The 25,410-nt window shown below is 36.3% G+C and overlaps 1 protein-coding gene across 6 annotated transcripts in view; it reads right to left on the reverse strand.

Annotated features, from left to right (window-relative positions):
• Positions 1 to 25,410, reverse strand: part of ttll7 (tubulin tyrosine ligase-like family, member 7) — an 84,497-nt gene that overhangs the window by 20,331 nt on the left and 38,756 nt on the right. For all 6 annotated transcript variants that reach the window (XM_069194284.1, XM_015355702.2, XM_069194285.1 and 3 more), the window contains 9 exons: positions 24,488 to 24,555; positions 21,945 to 22,103; positions 18,998 to 19,214; positions 18,069 to 18,233; positions 17,151 to 17,309; positions 8,160 to 8,254; positions 5,197 to 5,344; positions 3,930 to 4,003; positions 1,073 to 1,208 (listed from right to left, as the gene is read on the reverse strand). In XM_069194284.1, coding sequence (XP_069050385.1) covers positions 1,073 to 1,208; positions 3,930 to 4,003; positions 5,197 to 5,344; positions 8,160 to 8,254; positions 17,151 to 17,309; positions 18,069 to 18,233; positions 18,998 to 19,214; positions 21,945 to 22,103; positions 24,488 to 24,555 — 1,221 coding nt within the window. The remainder of the gene's footprint in view (positions 1 to 1,072; positions 1,209 to 3,929; positions 4,004 to 5,196; positions 5,345 to 8,159; positions 8,255 to 17,150; positions 17,310 to 18,068; positions 18,234 to 18,997; positions 19,215 to 21,944; positions 22,104 to 24,487; positions 24,556 to 25,410) is intronic.

Here is a 25,410-nt window from a genome sequence, read left to right on the forward strand (position 1 = left end):
ACTGCCGTACCTATGTATGCTGGAGTATAGGAACAGGTGAAGGTATATTCCATGCTGAAAGGAAAAGAAAAGAAACACAACGTTTCGGCTGTGAAGGCTTATTCAGCTGTCTTCTTCAGAAGGCTATACAGACAAAACATTGCCTCTTTTCTTTTTCTTTCAGCATGGAATAAACCTTTACCTGCTCCTTCGCAACCTACGCATGCTCACGCAGCTACCTACTTGAACTTCTTCATGCTGGAGTATGTATTCTTAGCTTCGTTTTGGGGATATACCATGCAAAGAAGAGATTTTGATATAATGGTGTTAAAATGACACATTGTTTGCTCAGCATGCCCACTACAGTTCCAATTATTTTGCCAGTGAAAAGTCAAAAGCCAACAGTGATACTGGCTCTTATTAATCAATCGGATAATTATTCATCTGAACCAGCCGTCAACTCAGTAGGAGTCATCTAGGTATAGTGTGGCAAATCTACTCTGGCCTTATTTCTCTAAGCCAAGCACTCAAACTAAGAATGCCAAAACTGTGTTCCACATATGTCTCCAGCCAAAATCCGAGACTCCATGAATCAAACCTTCCATATTGCATGCAGCTTCCTAAGGACCAGCTTATCTACAGTTTTAAAACCAAATAATCACTTTACTCTCATAATAAGGTTTTGCCGTCCTAAGTTCTTCAAAAAGCAAACCTCCTAATTTCTAACATTAAGGTTCAATGCAGTCCTTGAGAAGTGCAGAAAAGAAATCCACAAAAATCACTGGCATTTGCAGCATTAATCGCTTTGTTAACCCATCAAATCATTAAAAATATCATTGAAGAAGAATGTTAGGGATGACAGAACAACAGAGAGCAAGGGAGGTAAAAGGTTCTATTCTCTCAAAAACAAATTCTTCTATCTTCACGTCCTCTGCAAATTGGCAGTTTTTAAATCTATACACAAGGACAAAGATGACAAATACCTGGCAATAGTTTAACATAGGTTGTTGGCTTTTCTTTTTCAAACAAGAGGGGAAGAATCTTAAGAGCTGTTTAACACTGAACCAAGACGGCACCCAGATACTGTACGTGCCTTCATTCGCTTCAGAGGATTATTCATCTCCTTTTGAAGTGAGGCCGCTCGCCCTGCTAGGAAGGTCTGAAAAGCAGCAGAGAGAAGGCTTTCATACTTTTCCAAGAGCAGCTTGTCATCTGGAGGGTAAATGCGTCTGTTGGAAAAAAGAATACAAAAAGTTTGTATTTAATATTCATGCAGTTTTTTTCCTGACCAGTGGATAAGGTTTTTCAAAAATCAAGGGGCAAATACAGTTCTTTATTTTGACAAAAATCCGATGGCAGAAAGGCACTATATAACTGTAAGATGTCGATACTGTGTCTGCTTCCCCTCTCTGCTAAGTAATGTGCTCTTTAAAACAACAACTCCCCAGAGCCTGTTTTAAGACTGGAGACAAAATAAATAATGGGAATATTTATCTTCAGAGCACAGGGGACTCAGGATGTCTGTAATGCTCTTGTTATCGGAAGATCACAATTACCTCACGATCTGTGAATTGCTCTTTAGTAATAACAGCAGTAACAGTAATCTAAATAAGCAATGATTGCATGGCTACATTAGCTATGATCTATAAGTGTTTTTGTATATTTTAGTTAAATTCCCATAGCACTTATACATTAGTTTTCTGCGCAAGTCTGTGTCAGCCTGGCTTTCAGACATTTTACAATGAGCAAATCCTGAAATACACACATTTACATTGTGATCGCAAGATTAACAGATGGTAAAGTTAAGATCTTGTGGTAATTGTTTTCTAATCCAGGAGGACCTATAAGTCACAGATGAGGAAAAGGCTGTGTATTCATACTCCTTGCCCTACGGTCATATCCCTGTTGAGGAAAAACACTGTATGCATTGTATGCATGGCAGCTGTTCTTGACCTATATATCACAAGGCATCTTTTAACATTGGCTGTTTGTGCAGACCTGTCTTTAACAAATACTACAATGGTGGCATAAAAAATGTATTATTTATAATTATTAAAGAGCTGATGATAGTATCTAAAGGAACTTACAGGAGGTACAATTCTCAATTTCTTTACATAATAAATATTATGTAAGATCAATTTATACTCATTAAACTCAGCCCATTTTGAAAGGAAATGTGTGTCTAGTTAAACACAATATACAGAATGGCATGCAAATCTATCGTAGCACCACATTACTTCTGCAGATTTATATATTCTAAGTATTTAATCAAACTACTGTAACCAGAAAAATTGGACAATTTTCAAATTAAGCAAATTGTTGACATTGTAATTTTAGACTTCATTTACCACATGTAATTAATCAAAGTTATCATGAGAAAAGGAGAATATTGCCGCAAGTGGTAAAATACACGAAACTTTAACATATACTGTTGGTCATCCTTATGAAATAGATGTAATCAACCATCAGCACAGAGCAAAGTGTTAACTTCTTCAATCTATCATGCCATTCAATTCTGGAAAGAAAACAATAGTCCACCATTTTATTTTCCGTGAAGAAATTTACTCCAAAACATACCTCTATTAAATGTCTGACTGCAATTTTTCTATCAAGTAAACGTTTTCAGAAATACTGCTTATTTCTGTAGTAAAAGGTTGCAACTTTAAATGGTATAATTTAAGATACACTATTCAATTTACACATTGTAAATATTGAATTCATTATTGGAGATCTGATGGAGCTTCTAAAGTGACAATTGTGAATTATGTTTGGTGAGATTCAATTTTCAGACTAAGACCGTTTTAATGAATGCTCTGCATTGCATGTCATTAGTCCTCAATGACTTTGAAGTAGTAGCATTATTTCAGCATGTTCATCTTAGTAATTACTCATAAAACATTAGGTAAGTGGTAGATTATTTAATGGCCACATACAGAGTTTCTCTTTGAACTCAATTTCCTATGTCCAAACAGTACTTGACCCAAGGGGGAAACAGGTTCATTAAGAGACTCTTCTAAAAAGAATGTCTGGATCAATACCAGGCGTTCCCTTTGAACCACAGGTATTTATTGCCAGAACGCAGGCAAAGCTGTTTTGAAATAAAAACCAAAGAGCAGTATATTACCAGTTGGCTTGCGAAGGTCTTACTACAATGAGCATTCTGCTTTTCTGAATGTAAAACAGCTGTATTGACAATGTATTTTGGGCCACAGACTCAACAACCATTTTGAAATGGGTGACTCATGCTTAGAAGTAGTGTCTTTTCTTTTGACTGGTGAATTTTAAAAAATAGACTTTATTATCTGAAATCTTGTATATAATTAAGAGAGTTCAATATTAGTTATGCATATATCCCTGGGATTATTCATAAGAGTCATATTATAACAGAAAGATGTGTAGGTTGAGTTCTGTGATCCACATATTCCAAGTTCAAGCCTCAGTCATGTCACTAGCTAGCTGTGATTGGGATTCACCAGGTGGCAGTGCACATTTGGCTGAGCATCACCCAGGGTAGTGTTGGGATTGACCCTAGCGAAATCAGTGACACATCCCTGACTGAGTTGCCAGCAGGCTTGCAGTGCCCACAGTAAGGGACACATCCCTCTTTCAGCTGGCACTAACCCTCTTTTAAGTTGCTGCAGAGCTTGTAGCATGCCAAAAGATGAATGGTTCCACTGATGAGCAGATTGCAGGAACCTGCCTGCCTCTCATTCTCATCGTACAGCAGCTATGTGAGCCGCAGCACAAAGAAACAATTGGCAATTCCAAATTGCATGGGTATCTGAAAAATTAATTGGTGATTTTTAGAAAAAAAAAGATCTCAGCTGTACATTTGACTGTTTCAACATTAGCAACAGAGCTGACACTGAGCTCAGACATCTTTGAAAAGAATTCAGTGATACAGAATCTACAAGCCTAAAGAACCGAGCAGCGTGTGTACATCAGCGTACCTGTAATTTCCCAGATGCCTGTTTTCATACTCCTCTCGTGAGATCTGTTTGCGTACTTGAGCAAGCCTCTCTTTCTGGAGAGAAAAAAGAAGAAAAGCCTCATGTCGTGCAGTTTAAAGCTCAAACATGGCTGTTGTAAATAATGGGAGACTCAAAGACTGCCATGACTCCGATCAATAAAACCAAAACCTTTTATGGAAGCTTGTTTCTCTGACAGTCAATGAAAGGCTCTTTGTGCTCTTTTCTCATCTGAAAATATCTAAAGCTAATTCATTATTTATATATTCAGTAGGAGGATTATCAGCCTCCTTCTGGATCTTAATATATTAAAGCCAACAAATGGTAAAAAGTAATTTTGATTATTTTGTATGCTCCATTTTGAGTACTATTTAAGGAATCTAATGTACTAATTCTAATTCTGCCTTTGGCACCCACCCTGAAGTTTGAAATGCCCACTTTAATTTCACCCTCCCTCCTACAATATAGGGTAATGACCTCTGCCTGTTATTGGGAATCATCTTTCACCAATCGAATCTAATCAGCCAATAATGTGATGATGCTAAATTCAGCATAATGTTTTCCAGTTTCCATACAAACTTTCTAGATACCTAAGCCTAGATAAAATCAAAACCGAACCAACCACAAATTTAAACCTCAAACCTTTGTTTGCCAGAGGTATCTGACATCTAACATATAGAAAACAGCCATCATATATGGGATCTGTTATGTGTGATTTACAGATGAGTCAGAAATGTAATTTCATTTAGACTCTAGTCTAGGTAAGTTAAATTCAAAGTACCAAGTGCATGGGTTACTGCAGTATGGTACCCTTGATACATGTTAATGATTTATCTTAATCAACTGGTGGTTCTGTGGCTTGATCTGCTGGTTTAGCATTAATATACTGAGAAAAACAATAAATTGTCTCAGGTGTCTTTGTAAAACACAGTAAGACTGCCGATAAATCACAATGATGGTTAACAGTCTATTTTTTTAAAATAAGATTTTTCTTCAGGACCAAGTTGAACATGACTAAACTTGCAACACTCTTCTTGAACCTGCCAAGTGTTTTATGTTTAAACATCCTTTGACAAAGTACACCTTTTCAAACATCAACAATAAACAGACTTGAAAAGACTGCCAAATAAAGGACAGAATAGTTTGGAAAACCAGGAAATGTTCCAGCTTTGGAGGACAGGAGTGTGGCTCTCCCATTCTGTCAGCCTATTCTGAGTACATGGGTGCTGGCAGTGGTCAGGAATCTCACCAGCTCCTCTTTCCTCCTCTCCAGTGTATGACGCTGTCTCTCCCACTCAGAGGAGCCTGCCGACAGCTTCTTCATGGAACCCTGACCATACAGCCGCCGCTGTGCTTCCGCTTTCTGCTGGGCCAAATTCCTTTTTTTATCGCTGGCTCTGAAGAGCGAAATGAGGAGTGAAAGTAATGCGATTAACAAAAACCCAACTAATTCGGGTTCTTGCTTTCTATGATCAGTAAAAACATAATGAACCTTCTCTACAAAAACATAATGAGGCTTCTCTGCTATCAGTATCTTCCTGGGGAGACCTGCTCAGCGCTCACATGACAATCAGCAATCCATTTGTACAGCTGTTAAGCACAGCTTTATCTGTCCAACAGCTCAATTAATTTCTTATCTTTTTCTGTGTAAAAAGTTAGAAATTGTACTTGTTAGATTGAGGGGTAACTGCCCCTCAATCTAAAGAACTGTAAATCCGATGCTTGAAGTCTGTCTTTATTTTATACTATTATACATTGCTATTCCTGTAGCAACTGGAATTCATCATTCTACAGTATGTTAATTATATTTAAAGGAACCCTCATCTTGGTACCCTAATAGAATTGATTGCAGTACTGATTGCAATAAAATTAGGTTGTCCTTTTTTTGGTCTGTTTTTTTTTCTAGAACATATTTCTCTTCTTGGAAAAGTTGCATCTTTTTAATGAGACTTTTTTGTGCCAGAAAGGAGTAGCAAGGTATGCAATAAAGATCGGGAGTCTTCCACAAGAAGCTCTTTGACCCAGATGTTGTTAGTTGAAGCCAGGGTCATGTCAACAGTTGACAGTGACCTGGATTGCCCGAGCTGTGGTGTCAAGGTTGGCGTGGAGTTCTGTCAGTCAGCTTGCAGGCAAACAGCGACCCCTGAGCCTGGAGTACTGCCATGACTTCAGTGAGAGACAACGCTGCTTCTCCACTTGACACAAACTCTCTCAGCAGACACTGTAAGGCTTGCAACAAGTTGAAACATGAAAGGCTCAGTGTGTGTGTCAATCAGAGGAGTTATTTTTGCCTCCTAATTCTCCCCGTGCAATACAAGAGCTGCTGCTGTGAGTTGAGAGGCAAAGAAAAAAATCGGTAATACCAAAAGGTGTATACGATAAGTAATACAAAAAATTTTAAAGATTTTAAAGATGGTTCCACAGGCACTAAATCTGAGATGGTACTTAATTACATAGTCTTCAATCTCTTCACAATTTCTGTGGGCCCACTTCAGCTGTCACCTAGCTACCATTACACAGATGTGAATGGGGAGGTTTAACAATGATTAGCGTTCTTCTTATCCAACCAAACCAGGAGGTGTTGCTGCTCTTTTAACCCCAGGATGATGCCTAGGCCTGGCAAATGCCCACTCAGCAGATGCCAGAGAGGTTAAGAAGTGTAGAGTTCTACACAGAACAGATGCTTGGTTTGGATCACTAGAACTCAAAACAGCCTTCCATCCAAGAGAAGATACTTCATATATTGTACATAAATAAAATATACTGTCAATTTGTGTGCATTCAGAGCAATTTTGGTTTTTTAATCAGTTACTGTACTTTTTACATGTTAATATTTTTGTTTGCTAGTAAAAGTTAACTAAGAAGTACTGAAGAAATAAATTAGCTATTAAAATATCTATGCAAAGTACCATTTTAGACAAAAAATTACAAACCCTTTAATAATTTCAATTTAAACTGCTCCATTTTACACTGATATAATCTTTCAAGAAAAAGTGGACTGCTATGTTGTATAAAGTATGTGAAAATTACTCTCACTACTGTGCAAATTAGCAGTCTTGTATATCGTATTATTTCATCAAGAGTATTACTGTCCATCAAAGACATTTTTTTGTTTCCATTCAGCTTTTTAAATGTTATTAAAAATTAAAGATAGTACACTTTAATGAAACTGCTGTATTTAATAAATAAGGAAAACAGAATTTGTGTTATTCATATAGCTGTTTTTTTCATTTGATTTTTTAATTTAACTTACCTAACACTAGTAATTTCCATGTTTGTAGGCGGTGCAATGTGTTCTGTGTAACCATGAGAAATACCAACCCTAAATATACATTCTAGCCTCCATGAGTTGATCATTTTACAATGTGGTTCAATTTCATTGTGTCACTATTTATTAAACATAAAACTCAATATACCCCATTGCAATCAATCCACTTCAACTGTGCAATATTTTAGAGCCATTGTTCACAATCTATATTTAGCATAGTAGACGACATGTGCTCATAGTATAATCAAACCTATGGGTCAGGGCTGGTACAATCAATCAGCTGAGTCTGTTCTTTTTTATTTTCCACATTGACAATGCTCAGTCATATTCACACTAACAAGTCAGGGGCAGCAGAATGGTCATAAAGCACATTAGACTTAACATCTTATATATTTTAATGATATTCTTATTTATTTCTACTAACAATGAAAACAAACCTGAAACATACCAACCTTTAATACCATAAACATTTACCTCATGTTGTGAATTCAAAATGTTTTGGCTTCAGTATTCTAAGTTTTATATTTAAAACCTAAAAATAAACATTTATGGCAGATATTTGTATCTTTTCAAACCTGCACATATATGACATTGTAGGAAAATGAAATAAAATAAACTGAAACATATTTTTAAGAAAACTAAGGGAATTTGTTGAAAATAAAATCTTTTCACCCTATATACTTTCTCCTCAACAGTATAGTATATACCAAACGGTATATACCAAGCTACAATAATTAATTTGTCCATAAGTGTTACTTCATTATCATGAATATATTACGTGGAAGGTCTCATTATTACTTAAAAAATGACATTTCTATAGTGAGATAAACGTATCAATAACATTATAAATACTGTATTTGCCAGCGTCTACAGCAAGAAAGTAATGACCCTGCAAAAAGTGCTAAAATGATTAATACAAAGTGCTTGTTAAACAGAATTAGTACCTTATGTTCAGTAGTTTGAGTGCATTGAGTAGGACACCCTTCTTCACATCATAGTCAATCTTCTGATCTGTTCCAAAACTTGGAGCACGATTGATCTGTAATGCAAAGAAATAGAAATCTGTACTCTTTTCCAATTCTAAAGATTTTCAGCTAATATGTATGGCATTTCAAAATGAAGAAGGGGGAAATGATGCTGAATTGGGTTTGAAAGGCAGCTTTTGTCAGATTCTGGGGAATAACCCGCAGGCACTTTTGTCCTTTGACCTGTCCAAAAACACATCCTGCCTTGGGAAGAGAAGCTGTCATGTTGTCAGTTCACCTGTCTCCAACCATCAAGAGTGCCAACTGATCCCACCTGTCTCAGCTGAAGCATGCTGCTGCCATCTTTCTTCCACATAAGGAACAGCTCTCCTATCAATAGTTTTATTGCACCCATCACAAGAAAGCACTGTTAATGCTGTTCGAGGTTACTGCCGATGTTACTGTCACTCTATTACAAAACTATAGCCAGTTATGGAATTAAGATAGATTTTTATTTAACCTTAAATATTTACATGTTAATGGAACATGTTATTTTCTCATGTATATATAAAAAAACATGCAAACCAGGATATACTGTATATAAAACAAGTTCAGGATGTGACAAACGGGTTGGATATCATGAATAAGGCAGATTAAATTGCTTTGCATCTAAAAGGAGATCAAATGACAGTTTGCCTGAGGTTCCTCAGAGTGTAATAAAGAGAATATTGATTTACACTCATTAAGCAATGAAATGACCCTTTCTTTTTACAGTTAACAACCTTTATTTTTTCCTTATTGTATTTACACTGTTACTATACTGTGAAGTGTTGCAAGTAATAAGATGTCCACAAGTTAATATCCAACAAATGCATTTTATTTCGCTTGAAAGAATAACTTTTTAGTACCCCATTATATGATGCCCACAATACCCAATGCATAAGGACAACAATGTCTCTTGGACAAATAGGGTATCAGTGAAGACAAGACAAACTATTATAGCAAAAACAGAGCAAAGTGAATTATTTGAAAGCTACATTTCTGCATGAGATTTTACTGTACAAATGTCATTTTGAAGGAACCAAATTATTTTTCATAGCTGTGAATGCAAAATATTTGTGTTCCTAATTTGGACATATTTTACTGCACACAGTGGTGCAAAGGTTCCATTCTCCCTGTAAAAAAGAGATGACAAGAACGATCTTGAAAAGATCACATTGATGGAGGGTTTTAATTGACCACAATCGCCCCACAATCCTTGGAGCTTGTTTCTTTCTCCACTCTCCATGCAGGGAAAGAGACAAAATGAGAGAAACTTAAATCCTCTCTTTGGCTACTGTAAATTTATCCCAGCTAAACTTTAATCCCCATCACAAAGGTGGTTACTGATGTGTATGAAGCTTAGACTTGGACTGTAAGATAATATTTACATCACAACTGACTGGAAAGCTGAAAGCAGGGAAACCTTGAGCACTGTGCTAAATCAGTGAATACACTGTACTGACCGTAACCCTATCAGATGCTGTGCTAACAGCTTTGATATATACGACATTAACAGTAGAAGGCCATTATCACACAGATGGTCAGTTTCACAAAACACAAAGAAAGCTCATCAAGTTGTCCAACAAAGAGGCCCCTAGGATTTATAGCATCCAGCAATAACAACAAGAATTTGAAACGTCCTGCCTAACAGTCAGAGCAAAAATTAATCCACCGCCCCCGCTTCCCTCCGTCCACCTCCCCACAGCCAAAAAAAAAAGAAAATCGGAATTTACATTTACATTCCCTTCAAATATAATTAACAAAAGTGTTCATTAGACTGTAGCTAATTCTGCTGTTCCTCGTAATCGTGGTTACACTTCTGCTTCTGTCTCATTTTTCAGTGTGATTTGTTGCACTGTCAGTTCGTCATCCTGAAAGGAATTAAACTGGCAATGTACCAGGCCCTTCTCATTGAGGAAGTGAAGCTGGTCTAGGGGCTAATGAACCCCTGTAGCCTTTAAAACCATGTAGTGATTTCCTTAAGTGTCTCTGGCAGGAGCTTAAAGAGTCAGCTTACAAAGAGCCATTCAATAAAAATGTCAGATGAAAAGATGAAAGTTTAGCTTTAAATCGTACCTTAATCCATAATCACGAAACATACAGTAACTAAAAACAACACAAAAAAAGAAAACACTGTGCTAAGCATTTGATAGTTCTTGTTCTAGCATTTTCCCTTCATTTCCAAATTTGTGATTAGGTGTTTGAACTACAAAACTACAGATAAAAATCAATGAACCCAGAGTTTTTTTCACCTTGCTTTCTGCATCTTTGATGCGTAAATAATCTGTCAACATTTCGATAACTACTGTGGGATACAGCCTCCTTGACTCCACTTCTTTAAGCTGCTCTGCAACTGTACAAACCATTTGGTTTCAATTTACATTGATGTACTTGTGGCCTAATGATCTCAATTACTGTCCTTAAAGCAATAACATAAGGTTGCGCAACCAGTGTATTTTACATTATACATTGAATATTTAAGCAAAGTACAGTACCAGAGAAAAGCAAAAACACACCAGAGTATATTTATTAACCTTGCAGCTCTGTATATCACAGTAATTCAATATGGCCACAAAAAGTTTAACATGAATGGACTGGTTATCTTTAAGCACAGTTACTCAATTCTGTCACTGTCTCACTGCATCTGGTTATTTTATCCATGCTAAATGTATTTTATAGTCTTTCTTCACTTAAAAAATACCTTCTGATGGAATATTAGCTGTGTCGAATTTTCTAAACATTTTAAAATGTATGTCCCGACTTAAAGTAGTCACGATTCAATATTGTTATGGCTAATGGAATGAATATTGGTACGTACTGCTTTATTTTTTTCACATATATTTAACAGTTGTCAACCAAGATACAATTTACCAAAGTAAAAATTTTCCATCTCTTCCATCATCTCTTGCTATTCTGACTTTTTTTTTCAGTGCGCACATCTGGATGTTAGTCTGAACAAAGATTTGTGAATGATATTTTTGACTACTGCTTCTCAGTAAATCCACTAAAAGCAGCCATGTGGCCAGTAGCCTAGAACGCATGAGCTCTGGTTTCACTTACTTAGCAATCACTGGTTTCTCCTTTTGTTATATTCCTAGTGGGTAATTCCAATGCAGAAACTCAATACCCATTGCTTAACATATATGGTCCAGTGAATTACCATACAAGCATCTTTAATATCACAGTTCCTTTCTGGAACAGTGTTCACCAAACAAATATGGCTAAGGCCAGTTCAAAGAAATTCTTAAAAAACATAAGGTCTGCTTCATGGTGTTCCAAATGTGTGTATGGCTTACGTTTTTTAAAAGTGCTCTGTAGTGTGAAGCAGCACAGTTTTTTTTTTCCCTGATTTTGTATTGCTGCTTAATATGAGTAGATGTGCTAAATATGAAAACTAAGTTTTGCATTTGATATCTGTATCGGCTAGTTCTGTGTGTTGTATTAGCTGTCCCAAAATAAGGGCTCTTGGAGATAATAAGGTTAATACTGCCATCTAGAGACTCAACACAAGATGTTCCATACTAAGCTACTAGAACAACTGGATTTAATTTTGCTCATACATCATTACATTCTCAAAACAAGACAGGTCATTTTTAATTGCATTTTCACCTCAACATTATAGATTTTGTTGCTTTAAACCTTGCAGCCATGACACTTTAAAATACCAATTAATATTTGTTTTACACAACCTACTCCACTCATTAAAGCAAAAAAAAAAAGAAAGAAATGAAAAGAAAGAGAAAAATCAAAACATCATAATTGAATAAGTATTGAAATGCTTTGCTTTGTAAATTAATAAAGGTGTACACATTTACAAGGTACAATATTATTTAAGTGGCTGTCTCTGTGAGGTTCCTTGATAAGGTAATAAATTTTAAGCAAAGACTCAACCATGAAGACTGAGGAGTTTTCATAGCAAGTCAAGGATAAAGTCAATGAAAAATACATATAATGAGAAGGGTACAAAATATACCAAAAGTCTCTTAATATCCCTGTGGGCACAGTCTACTCAATTAACAAGAAATGAAAGGTGCATTGTATCACTCTGACAATACCTATTTCAGGCCATTCCTCCAAACTCAGAATTTGGGCAAGGAGAAAACTGGTGAGGGATGTCACTGTGAGTCCAACGACAACTTGAGCAACAATGAGCTACAGAGTTTGATGGCCGCAATGGCAGAAATGTATTCCAGTCACTCCACAAAACTCTCCCTTAGGGCAAAATGGAAAATTATCATATCCTGCATGGAGTTTGCAACAAAGCAGCTCTGTGATCCTGCAAAAAAGTCACAAAATCGCTTGTGGTCAGATGTGACCAAATTGGAACTTTGTTGTCTAAATTCAATGTGGTAAGTCTGACACAGCATATCTCCCAGTCCAGCATGGTGGTGGCATCACCATGGTGTAGAGATACATCTTCTCAGCAAGAACTGGAAAGCTTGTTACAACTGAAAGAAAAACGGATGGATCAGAATACAGGGAAATAATAAGGGAAAACCTTTTTCAGTTTGTTGAAGACATAAAATTGGATTAAACTTTCACCGTTCAGCATGACAGTGATTTAAAGCACAATACCAAAGCGTACTAGAGTGGCTTAAAAATATGAAAGTCAATATCCTTGAGGAGCCCAATCAAAGTCGTGTTACGACTGTGTAAAGCCGTCCATAAACGATCCCCAAGGAACTTAAGAGAACTTAAACAAATTCACCCAGAAGAATGATTAAGAATTGCACCAAGTTGAAATGCAAAGTTGGTAAAGACCTATCCAAAAAAACTGCAGTCTGGCTGCAATCTGGCTGCCAAAAATGCTTCTACCAAATATTGAGTTCATGGGTCTGAAAATGTTTACAGTACCTTATAAGTTTTTAGTATAAGCATTCATGTTTTAAATCAAATATTAATTTAAAAAGTGTTTCGTAATTTCACAAAATGGGAAATCATAGGAAGGTTCTGAATACTTTTGCAAGGCACTGTGACCAATTAAAAAAACAAAGGTACACTAACTACTGTATAGTACAGCAGTGACAGTTACTGGCTGTATGGTGCTTTAAAGTTTATATTCGCCATTATGATAATAGTTACAGTATTACTTAATCTTCAGGTTTGTAACAATTCATGTATGGCTTCATGTATGTTTTCTCTATCTCTGAACATCTATTTGAAAGTTGTGCTTTTCGTGACACAAGTAATTTAACATCCATCTTATGCTTCATATAGGTATCTGTCATTCTGTGATCGACAAAATGACCAGCCCAGAAAGGCATCCACTAACCCCATTTATTTGGAACTGATCTTTTTTGAGTCACATTATTATAAAATCTAGTAATAGCTGCTTGATTACTTTTTTGTACTGGACCACTGTGCAACTATGATCCATTTAGATTTTACTGCAAAATTTCAACAGTGAAGGATAAGGAATGAAAAGACACTTTGGAATTGGAGTGGTCAGCAGGAAACTTCTAAAATTACAGTTCTGCAGCCATGTTTAGTGTTCCATCTAGTTTGTCGGAGAACCTCCATTCAAAGGGGAAATTGCCGTCACATTGGTGAAGAGAACCCCATCAAGATCAAACTGTGTCCGTGCGAGCAATGAAAAGACCCCGTTTGTTTACGCTTCCCGGTGCAGATCATTTCCATTCATTCTGAAGGGGAAGTCTGGTTTGTGTTGGCTTTAAGAAAAGGACAAACAAACTCATCTTGAAACAATTCAGAAGGGAAAGTGCTTAGACCACTGCAGGGTGCAGTCTGAGCTGTCATCGTCCCAAGAAACACTCTGAGCACATCTGACCTCCCTCATTAGGTGCCAATCAGTCCACACACACACACCCCAGAGGGCAAGCAATTAGGGCAAAGTTTCCCCTTTTAAAGCATCAATAGATACTAATGACTAGATTCACTCTAAAGTTAACTAGCAGTACTTATTGGTTACAGGTCCAATAACAAACCCCTCTCACAGCTAAAAACAAATGTGTATTTTTTTAACAAGCATGGTAAAAATTATCTCTTGTTTGCAAAATAAAGGATAGATTCAGTCCTGCTAAGATCTGAATAAGAGTACATGTTTCAGTTTGTGCACCCCAATGAGCACACACCGGTTTGCCCGCAGTCACTTTCTAACAAGCTAGACTGTCTTTGAGTTAAACCTTGTGGGCCCTTGCAGGGCTCTAATTATCCTGCTTTCCCCAGACACTTGTTCTTTTCTGTTTTGCCCTCCATTTTATTTGTAAAAGCAGCTGTATTTTTGTAAAACCCCAAATAAGCAGTAACCCAACTTTAATGAGGCTGAACACCACAAGTATACTATAGACCAGCTATGCCAACTGGAAAATTACAGCAGATTTATCAAACAATAAATAATCTTGCAGCTAGATTGCAGCAAGCCCAAAACACAGCATAATTTAAATGCACAATTTGTATCTGCTTGTTTTCAAAGTCCTATTTCTCAGATTTACATGTGTTCCATATTTTGCTTTTGTTGGCATAGCAAATAGTCTCAGCTATGGAAACTAGAAGCTTTACCAGAAACAGCTTCATTAAATATTTTTAAAGAAAAGTGAATCAAGAGACTTTTCTGGTGAAATAACGTCACCTTTGCTCCCTAATACTTTACTAATGGTCACAAAACTTTACTTCTATTTTACATTCAGTATTTAAGTCTTTAAGATAATATTTGATCTTTGATTCATTTATGAAAGATTAATGAAATAATGGGATATTGCATGAACAATTCTTTATCAGTGTCCATCCATATATTTTGGAATCTGAATGCAGATTTTTTTATCCCTCTATGTTTTCTTTACACCAGTGCATAATGGAGGATATTTTTTGCGAATGAACAGAAGTGTTTCCTCGAAATAAAGCACTTACAGAAGCTAAAAAAATAAATGCTTTCACATTTTGTTGAGATTTAATCTACATTACAGGTACATTGGTCATTTATTTGCCCTTAAGAGAATTTGTTTTCCTCTTTGGGCTTGTTGGCAACATGTTGCTTTCTTGAAAGATGTTGATAGCGACTGAGAAAGAAATTAATTAACAAAAGGAAGGGAGAAGTCATTGTGACATTTCTAGTTGTATTAAATTTAAATTAAAAAAACATTTCAAATAAATGCAGAGACAAAAAAGAAAAGTAACATGAGATATTCAGTCTGAAACATCCAATGAAGTATGGTTGTAAAAAGTAATGTATAATATGGTATCTTTATAAAACATAGTCTGAATACTTGAAATGCTTGGAAAAAGCTTAGATCTTTGTTTGTTTATCTTGGACAATACATACCCAAACCAAGCTATCTGACTGTGAGATATGCAGAAAAATACATTGAAGAAATCTGTAGTTATGTATTGTGAACTGGGCACTGCAGGAGGTTAGCTAAAGCCCACATTCAAAAACTTTGCTTACCACATGTAAGTAAGAAGGATCATATTTCTGATTACTAAAAGAGATTATATAACATATTTCTGTAACAATGTCTCCTGGCCCTGGGAAAGAAATATGATTAGGATTGCCCTATAAACCATGGCCTGTATCATTAATCTGGTACAATTGAATGAATACACAGGACAGTTCACTTGAAAATATCTTGTGATCAATCATCTGAGTGTGAGCTATAACAATATTGTTAAACTAAGTTTTAGTGTACCGTAACAAGAAGATGTTTTTTTGAGGGATCTCACATTAATGTTAAATGAGGAACGTTGTGGGGGCAGGCAGTTGTGCTAAGAAATCCAGTAGAATAACAACTGTAACCATAATGCTTTTGTATTTTTTAATGCAGAGCATAGAATCACCCAGGAAATAACATTGACAATAATTGAGCATGTCTCTATTCATGTCTCTTTGTTGTTCATCCACAAAAAAATGTAAAAAAAAGATTTAATGCAAGACACATTCAGCAATGATTCAATTAAATGTGACAAAAACACCCCATTTAATCACCAGCTTTCCCACATATTTAGTTTATCTTTTTAATAACATATATATTATAATAGTGTTGTTATTGAAATAATTTCATGTCCTGTAGTCACTGTGGGTTTTAATGATCTTGGTTAGACTTTCAGTGACCACAACCAGAACAGCATTAATGTTTAGAAAATTTCTACTGGACCTCTGCCTACACACCGTCTTAAGTCTGAAGAAATGGGCATGGACACGGCTCTGCAGAGATTGTTAACCTGCTGCTGCTGACCTATATTCTTGGCACTTGCTTCTGGCTCTGTGCTCCAACTGCCTGTGTTTCCACAGAGTGGCAGAAAGTGACAAACAAGGGCTATTTATAGTGAAGTGCAACAGAAGCAGGACTATATGCAAAAGAGTTCTTAAGAGGCAGTAAATTGTGATGTAAGGCTGATAAATGTACATAGCGAGATCTACTTAAGGAGACATTTTATTACTGACAGTAGTGTTGCATTAATCTTTTTTTTCCTGATTAAAACGTGACAGATGAATCTGAAGAAAAGATGGCTATCTTTCCTATGCATATCAGACTGCAATTTTTCATAGCTGTTTTTTTGCTAGTGTACATCGAGAAAAGCTTTTTAAAAAGCCTTCTTTATATAATAGGCTCCAGAATGTTAATGGTCCAGAGTGTTCTGGATCAGTTTCTAATGATCAGAAAGCATAGTTATTTATAGTAACTGAGAAAATGTCACCACATTAAATTCCTTCCGCCGTTTGAATGATGGTACAAATCCAATAAGGCACTGGAAAGGGAACCAAGAATTTGGGTTCACACCGAAAAGGGGTAGGAACTTTTTCAGGTTTGGGTTTAAGACAGTAAGTTGTACTCCCAAACTAAAGTAGCACTTTCCTTCATAGAGTGTGGGATATTCTGATAACAGACCAATTTAACCAAAAACCACAACATTAAACAAACATAGATAATGGATAAATGAAGTTGTAACAGGAACACTTGTCATAATATCTACCTCAAGAAGCCATGGCTTCAACTTCCGGTCTAAAATGATGTCAAATCCTAGGACTTCAAAGCACACACTGTCGCTTCCAGGAGGCTGACCAGGACGACACATCCGATAGGCATGGAGGACATGGGGCTCGGCCACAATCAGGGTCTTCACCACCAGCTCCTGTTGCCATGCCAACACAAACACAGGAAATACCGTCATGCAGCCATTTCAGAAATCTGGCCAGGAATGTTTAAATACATCCTTTTCCTACAAATGATATGATTTGGCGAAACAAACACATTTATTGTGAAATATCACAGCCAAATTGCCATGTGCTACAGCAAAACAACAGGATTTAAAAAAAAGAAACATGAGATTTAATTCCTTTAGGCTGTACATGAGTTGCACTGACTTATTTTAATCCTAAGTGAAAACACAGGTCATAAATTAACAGAATACAAAATCAGGTACTGAATGTTGAATGCTGCAATCATTTTTATTCCAGTAGAAAAGGGCAATCCGTGTATTAAACAACCCACCCAAACACTGCTTAGCAAAACATCTTCTTGTCCTTTCATGAAAAATATTAAAAGTTTGTTTTTGTTTTTTTTGGACGTGTTCAAAATATGTATGAAATACAATTAAGGAACTTGGCAGCAATCATAATAAAGAAAATAAAAAGTAGCACTGTTTAGACAATTACAGTACGATGTTAATAATATATTTTTATACACTGTATATACATATTAGATTCTAATATATTTTAAGAAAGGTACTGATTTGAGTTTAAAATTTTAATATAAATTTAAAAATGTAATTTATATTTCAAAATAAAAAAGATAACCTATGAATGAGTATTTAGGAGTACAAAATATTAATTGGGGTGTTGGTACAGTATTAACTAGTTAGTCGTGCTTTACATCTGAGGGGCTCACTTACAGAAACGTCACCCCAGAATTTGGCCACGTCGTAGTCATTGGTGCGGAGGAACTCTGTGAACCAGCGGATCGATCTCTTACTGCCTTTGTCAGCTGTCTCGTCCCTTTCAAAGTTTTCATTGTGTTTGTTCACAGAATAGTTTGTCAGGTGCATGTACAGCTGACTCTGGGTAAACATAAAGTTAGAAAGCAAAGAATTAACATGGTTGCTAGATTGAGAAAGATTCCTAAACTCCTACAAAACTAAGTACCTTTATATACATGTTCAACAATAAAATGCTTAGCTGAAAAAAATCAATCTGTATCATTTAATAATTTCATATTACATCACATGGGTTTTGAGAAGTGTCAAGATTTTAACATCTTAGCCAAAGATTCTGTTTTTTTAATCCTCAAAAGTAGTATAATAAAAGTCAGCATAATACACTTTCTCGACTCAAACTGGCATGGGCTTATTCTAGATGTCAGGAGCCTTGGAGTGAACCTAAATCTCCTCAGCTTAACTGCAAATAAAAGAGATAGCACCCATGAGTCATTTCAGTAAGTTGTATTTAAAGATGGTTAGGTTTTTTTTTCTACTACTTTGATAGACGGGAGCTCATTGACAAAATGGGACAAGGACATATTTATTGCAATACATACCATAGACAAATAGACACCCAAACCTTTAAACTCATTTTCAGCACTATATGGACACCTGACTCCAATTTAATTACCCTCCCCACCTTTCTCATCCACCCTCCTTGTTAAAACAGTGAAAAACGTGCACTTCATTAATCTCACTTTGACACTTCTCACTCTCAGGTATCAGCAAGTGTGGAAAAGAATCCTCTTTGAGAACGTGAGAACAAGAAGTGCCAGATACCACAGCCCCTTGGGGAAACAGCCCTCAATTTTTAATGAGTCACATCTGGCAGACGGGTTTCTTACCAGGTTGGACTCACTGGGCGCATGATACTTTTCTGTGCCCATCCTCACGAGTCCATCATTGTAAAGGAAGATTCGCAAAGGGTCACAGGAAGTGACCAGGATATAAATTCTCAGGTCAAACTTGTACCCTTCCATGAGGAAGGGCTTGTCAAGGTACTCCTGGACAATGAAGTGGTCATGGGCTGGAAGCTTCTCACAGTTTCTTATTAAGGAGATCCTGTATGACAATGAACAAATTTGTTACCTAAGTGAGAAAAAAGTAATGGGTTCCTATGAATAATATATAGGAATTATATCTTCCTATACAAATCTATGATGGAATAAGAAGACAGGAACTACATTTCCCAGAGGGAAGTCATGGATTTCAGGCAGTATGAGGCCAGCTTTTAACCTGATTGCTTTACACTAAGCAGGTCAAGACAGAGCCCTGATTTCTGTTTCATTGCTGTTAACTGGGTTTTTTGATAGTTTACAGATTAACCAATAGTGGGACACAGGTCAAAATCAACTGCTGCAATGGTTTATTTCATTCAGCCCCTTGCCAATGGCATTCAGCTGAGAAAATATGCAGATCACACTTAATGCAAAGAAGGTTGAACACACTTTCTTTTAAGAACAGGCTTTAAAACAATAGACTATAAAAGACTTTCAGGTTTTCATTTTACCAATGAAAAAAACATTAAGAATCTCCCACATTGACTTACATTAAAAAATAAGGCAATGGCAGTAATTCTACTATTCACTGTATATTTACTGGAGAAAACTGGTGTTTAAACAAAAGGATATCACTGTTTAAATTCCTTGGTTAGAAAAATATGTTTGTAATTTCAAGTGGCATTTGTTTTAAAGGTATAAATCTAGAAAAAGCCTTCAAACACTGGGCTACAGTATATTATTTCGTCCATATTTGGTGTCAGTAAAACAAAGGTCCTTATGCAAATAAATGGACACAAGTAAAAGAATGACTTAAGTACGCAAAGCATGAAGAAAATAAACTGTTTTAGTTTTGATGTATTGATAGTATTTTTTTAAAATTAAAGAGAAAAATAAGAGACAACAATTTTGAGTAATCTTGTTATTAATTTTCCTTTTAGAATTATTAATTGCACAGGAAGCCAATTTTCAGAATCCTTAAAATACAAAATTTCAGGAACTTAAAATGCAGAATCTGGAAAAAACGGGACTCTCGACATTGAAAGGTTTAATACAAACTCTTCAGGAGCATAGGAATCTTTTGAGTGAGTGGGAGAATGGACAGGATTAAACTGGCACTTGTTCTTGCAGTAAATTAGAAGACATGATTGATGAGGCACCGATGTCAGGTAATCAAAACAGTTTCGCTTGATGTTTAATTGGCCCCGTTCGAGATCTTGTATTTAAACCTGACACTTTTTAACCAGCTTCAGTGAAGCTGCAAACAATAACTTAATTTAGCTTTCTGTCTGAGAATAAATTACTGAGATATAACTTAATTTTCTGTGTCCTGCAGAGGGAATTTCAATTTAATATCTTTCAGTACCCCCTCACCAAAAGCCAGTGCTAAACTCATTTTCAATTACCTACACTGCTTTAAAGTCTTAGAATAATTCAGTCTTTGCAGTTCCTTTTCTTTCGTAAATAATGGCCTCAAGTAACATGACTCTGTTAATAATCTCTTTACTTGCAATCTATCTAAATGACAGTAAAGCTAAAAAAATCTTGTCATAATTGTCTTGACTCTTATTTTGGCCACTACTATGTATTGTGACGTGTGAAAAGCTGCTTCGAAATCAACAGAGGAGGTTTCACTGTCTTCTGACATTACTGTCCTGATTTGTACAGATTAATGGTACACATACAGGAAATAGCAAATCTGGAGTCTGAGCTGCACACGATTCTTTGATTGACTGTGATCTCTTGCCCCTTCAGACATCAGTAACTACACCTGTCAATTCTCGCAGTTTCTTGGTTGTTCTTGTTAGATTGCCAAGAGGCTTGCCAAGAAATTAATGTCAATGAATGTATCTGCTTTTCAGTTACAATTATGTGATTTCCTTCTCAAAAGACATCTGTATAACATTGCACAATAACTCACCTGACATTTTGCAATATGATATTAAGTACATAAACAGCTGCTAAAGGAGCTGTTGATTTCATCTCTCATTTGTTGCGCATGTTTTTTGCGGACTTCTATTGCTGTGTCTGTTATTTTTCATACTATGTAAATAACCCAGCACAAATATTTTCTGAAAGACTTCTCAAAGTCAAAAGGTAGGAAATGACCTGGAGCCACATTTCAGTTGTTACAATCTGATGTTTTAATAACAGATAAATAGACAAGGAGTAACATTCTTTCACTTCCCTTGTGTGAAGCCTGTGCTCTTCAGAAACATTTTCTGAACCTCTTTTTGCTTGTCAGAAAGTATGATAACTAACCAGCTATGTCGAAACAAGAGGTGATCAAGAGAAATGTAGGAGTCACGTAAAAACTGAAAGGACTAACTGGATAATTGTGAAAAAAAGAATGGCACGCATATGTACTGCAGATAGACTAAACCATTTAAGGAAACATAGACCTTTGCTAAGATCTGAGGTTTTAACAAATGACTTCATGAAAGAGTTCCTGATATCTTTCTCACAATCTCTTAAGTCAATGACAGAATAGTGTCACAGCAGGATAGGACTGCACACTCTATTTATAACCTGAACCAGTCTTGATCTTACTCTTCACCGATTTTGATAAGGGGGTACGGTAATTACAAACTGAGACCTTCAGGGAATGGTCTGCCTGTGACTCCATCCTTGCCTTGATGGTAGGGAATAACCACTCCAGCAGGAAAATCAGGTCTATTACAATAATTACTCTAGTCTTTTGCATAACGGCCCAGTAAAACACGGCTTTGGTTTCCAACACTGGACAGCTATCCAGTGTGTACAGGACAGTCAGACCCTTTCATTTGTGTCCTACCCATGACCCATGGCTCCATTGGCTGGCTTCACAATGAACGTCTTCTGCTTGCGTTTCTTGCGCAGTTCTTTCACATAGTTCTGGAACTGAGTGTACTCGGCAGGAAAGATCCAGGTTTTGGGAATAAAGCTGTAATCCTGAGGCTGGTTTTTTATCATTCTGAAGACACAGGGGAGGAAGCAGAAACAGACTATTTTCAAATGGCTGGAAGACAGTAACATGATGAGATCAATCAGGAGATTGTCATACAGCATATCTCTAAGAGAAATTATGCTCAGCTTTAGATAAACTAAATTATTAACACGAGTTTCCAGTCCTTCTTATTCAATAGTTTGTATAAGGTTAAACATTTGTTGCCAAGATGGTTCATCACTGTCTTACATCCCTTTGTTTAAATAAAAAAGTGAGTGTGAGCAGTAGTCAAGCAGTTTAAATGTGTTTCACAAATTTGTATCAGTTAGCCTCTTAACACTTTTGCATTTACTAGGAAAATAACATCTATTCCACCAAAAACAGAAAATCCTCATCTTTGGATACAAATATTTTCAGTGTAAAGAAACTACAAATAAAGAAAAGTACAAAGATTTTCAAAACGGGACCAAAGATTCCACATTCCTATCATTTTATGTGTCACCAATGTTTTTCACCAACTTACAGTACTAAAGAGTAATAATGGGTAAGAATACTGACTAATGTCTTAATTCAGTGGTTCTCAAACTGTGGTACGCGTACCGGCAGTGGTACGTGGCGTGCCGCCAAGTGGTACGCCAAATGACCCTAGAACTGTGTCGTGTGTGCTGAAAAATCGGGATGGGTTTGTATTTTAATACGTGTCGCATACGCAGCCTACGTACTACGATACAGTGCACGCTAATTCTTCAGTCAGCACAAGAGATACTCTGTAATTCTATACCACTCTATAGGAATGCGTGCTACGGATGCAAATGGCCAATTGTATTTAAAAAAGCTACTGTATCTCCAGGAAATAAGGAGAAAGGAGAATGTGTGTGATTTTGGAACAATGCTAACGTTGTAAACACAGGAATGCATAGAAATACGTGCTACGAACGCAGGTCATCTTGTGAGCACACGAAAGCCTGATAACAGAAAAATATTTAAGAACTGTTCTAATTTGAGAAAAATACACCGAGCTTCTCTGTGTTTCGCTCCCATGCGCATGAAATAAAAACTTTAAATAAGTACGGAAATAAAAACGGAAACGCGGAAAAATGCAAGCTTGCGGATTGCTAAAGCAGGTAAGCTACTGTACACTATTTTTGAAGAACCTTATTTACCGTTGGCAAAGGAGCTGACACGTATTATGTGTAGAGAAAAGGCTGCTAAACAGCTCGACCTGCTGCCCCCCTCCCCCTGAAAGACACATTCATAGAATTATTGAAATGAAGGATTATATCAAAAGTACACTGATAGAGCGCGTTAAGATGAGCAGATGTTTTTCACTGCAATTAGATGAGTCTGTAGTCGATTTGGCCAATTTGCTCGTTTACGTTAGATACGAGTTTGAGGGCATGTCCCATGAAGACTTACTGTTCTGTAAACCGCTACCAAAAGGAACTACAGGAGAGCACATATTTCAGCTTCTGAATGAATTTATCGAAGAGAATGGCCTCGATTGGATAAAATGCGTAGGAGTTTGTACAGACGGTGCTAGAGCAATGACAGGCCGACATAAGATTGACATAAGATTCGGCACGAATTAGATTGGTTGCTCCAGAAATTAATGTACGCATTACAACATCCACCGCGAGATCTTTGCCGTCAAGAAAATGCCTGACGATTTAATATCTGTTAGACTCCGTTGTGAACTGTATCAAGGCTCGAAAAATTAATTCACATCTGCTTTGCTCAACTAAACAGGCTCACCCCTCTCACTGAAATGGTGCTTTTTTATTAGTTGTTGTTAATGTTTTTTTTTTCTGTAAAACACTCTGAGAAGCCACCTTTAAAGGCGCTATATCAAATTAAGTTTATTATTATAATAATTTCTCCTATGAGAAGATGACTTGTAGGTGGTACTTGGACGCTTTGGTTGGATTAGGGGTGGTACTTAGTCCAAAAAGTTTGAGAACCACTGTCTTAATTCAATCCTTCTTTAATGTAAAACATTTTATCATTAAGAATCACAATAGCTGAAGTTAACAAATGCATTTTTCTTTATTAAAAGAGTAGGATAAAACCTGCATTGAACAGCTACATTTAATTGCAGTGATAAGCAGATTTCAGCTATACTTACAGTATGTTTATAACCCATAATAGAAACCTGCTTTGTAAAAGGGAAAATAAACTCCAGGTGTTAGAAATCAATAACAAGAGGTTCGATTGTCTAGTTCATTCTTAAATTAGCACTGCAAAAGAACTGCGAAAAAATTAAAGACTCAAAGTGGCATTTGCTCCTTAGAAATCAAATAGATGTAATTATTCAAACAAAGGCAAATGATTGAAGTATATGATCCATAGTCTTCTGTATTCATATGTAGTCATATCCAATCTCACATTTATGGCATTTTTTTCATTAATCTTACTTGGCCATATTTCTTGCAAGGCAGTCCTTCCGGCAGATCTCTCCCATTCCTGGGAAATGGTTAATTCTCTGTATTGAAAGTAAAGAAATTCCTGTTGTTAAAGCTCTCGTTTTCTTTTAACTTAAATGGTGTAGAAAACAAAACATGAAATATGTCTCAAATAACTTAGATTACAATGTTCTGACATTTTTGGCCAATTATGAGCTCAAAACAAAAGGTGACTGTAAGACCTTTCTTAACCCTAATTTAGTTTACCACATCTTTTTTAATTAAAAAAGAAAAAAGACGATCAATTTCTGCTCCTCAGGGCATCATAATTGGTTCTGCATCAGAGCTCCTGCAATTGTAGGCAATGACAGATGAATGAATTGCTTTGAATGCAAAAAAAAACTGGGATTCTGTGTTCTTTGACCAAATGAGGCTGAACAGGGCTTGTAATTAGGCTCATGTGAACTGCAGCCTGACAGCAAACTTTCAGAGTAAATCACTGGGAAAAAAAAACAAGGACACGCATTTCACAGTATGAAAGGTATCTCTGTTATCCGGATGAGTCTTTTGTAATTAGGACTTTGGGATCTTAAACAACCCTTTGAATTTTTTGGAGAAGTGCTTTCCTATGCTGTGAGAAATACCATGAGAGTAAAGTAAAAATAGGAATGTGAATCAAGAACTACAGTGATATTTGAGTACAATACAGCTAAGTGATCCCTAATATGATACAATATGCATAAAATAATGAAGTGCTGACTATTTCAATAACATTTTATATACAGAAGCTCAGAGCAGTTTTCTCTGTAGGAGCAAGAAATCCATTCCTTGCAGGATCGCTGTTTCATTATTTAATTAGTCGTTACTGTCCAAATTATTATTTGGATAATTTGGAATAAATGAATTAGAAGTGTCAGACATTGTCGCCCTTTCAC

The sequence above is a fragment of the Lepisosteus oculatus genome, chromosome 9 (assembly GCF_040954835.1).
Source record: "Lepisosteus oculatus isolate fLepOcu1 chromosome 9, fLepOcu1.hap2, whole genome shotgun sequence".
NCBI classification, from domain to species: domain Eukaryota; kingdom Metazoa; phylum Chordata; class Actinopteri; order Semionotiformes; family Lepisosteidae; genus Lepisosteus; species Lepisosteus oculatus.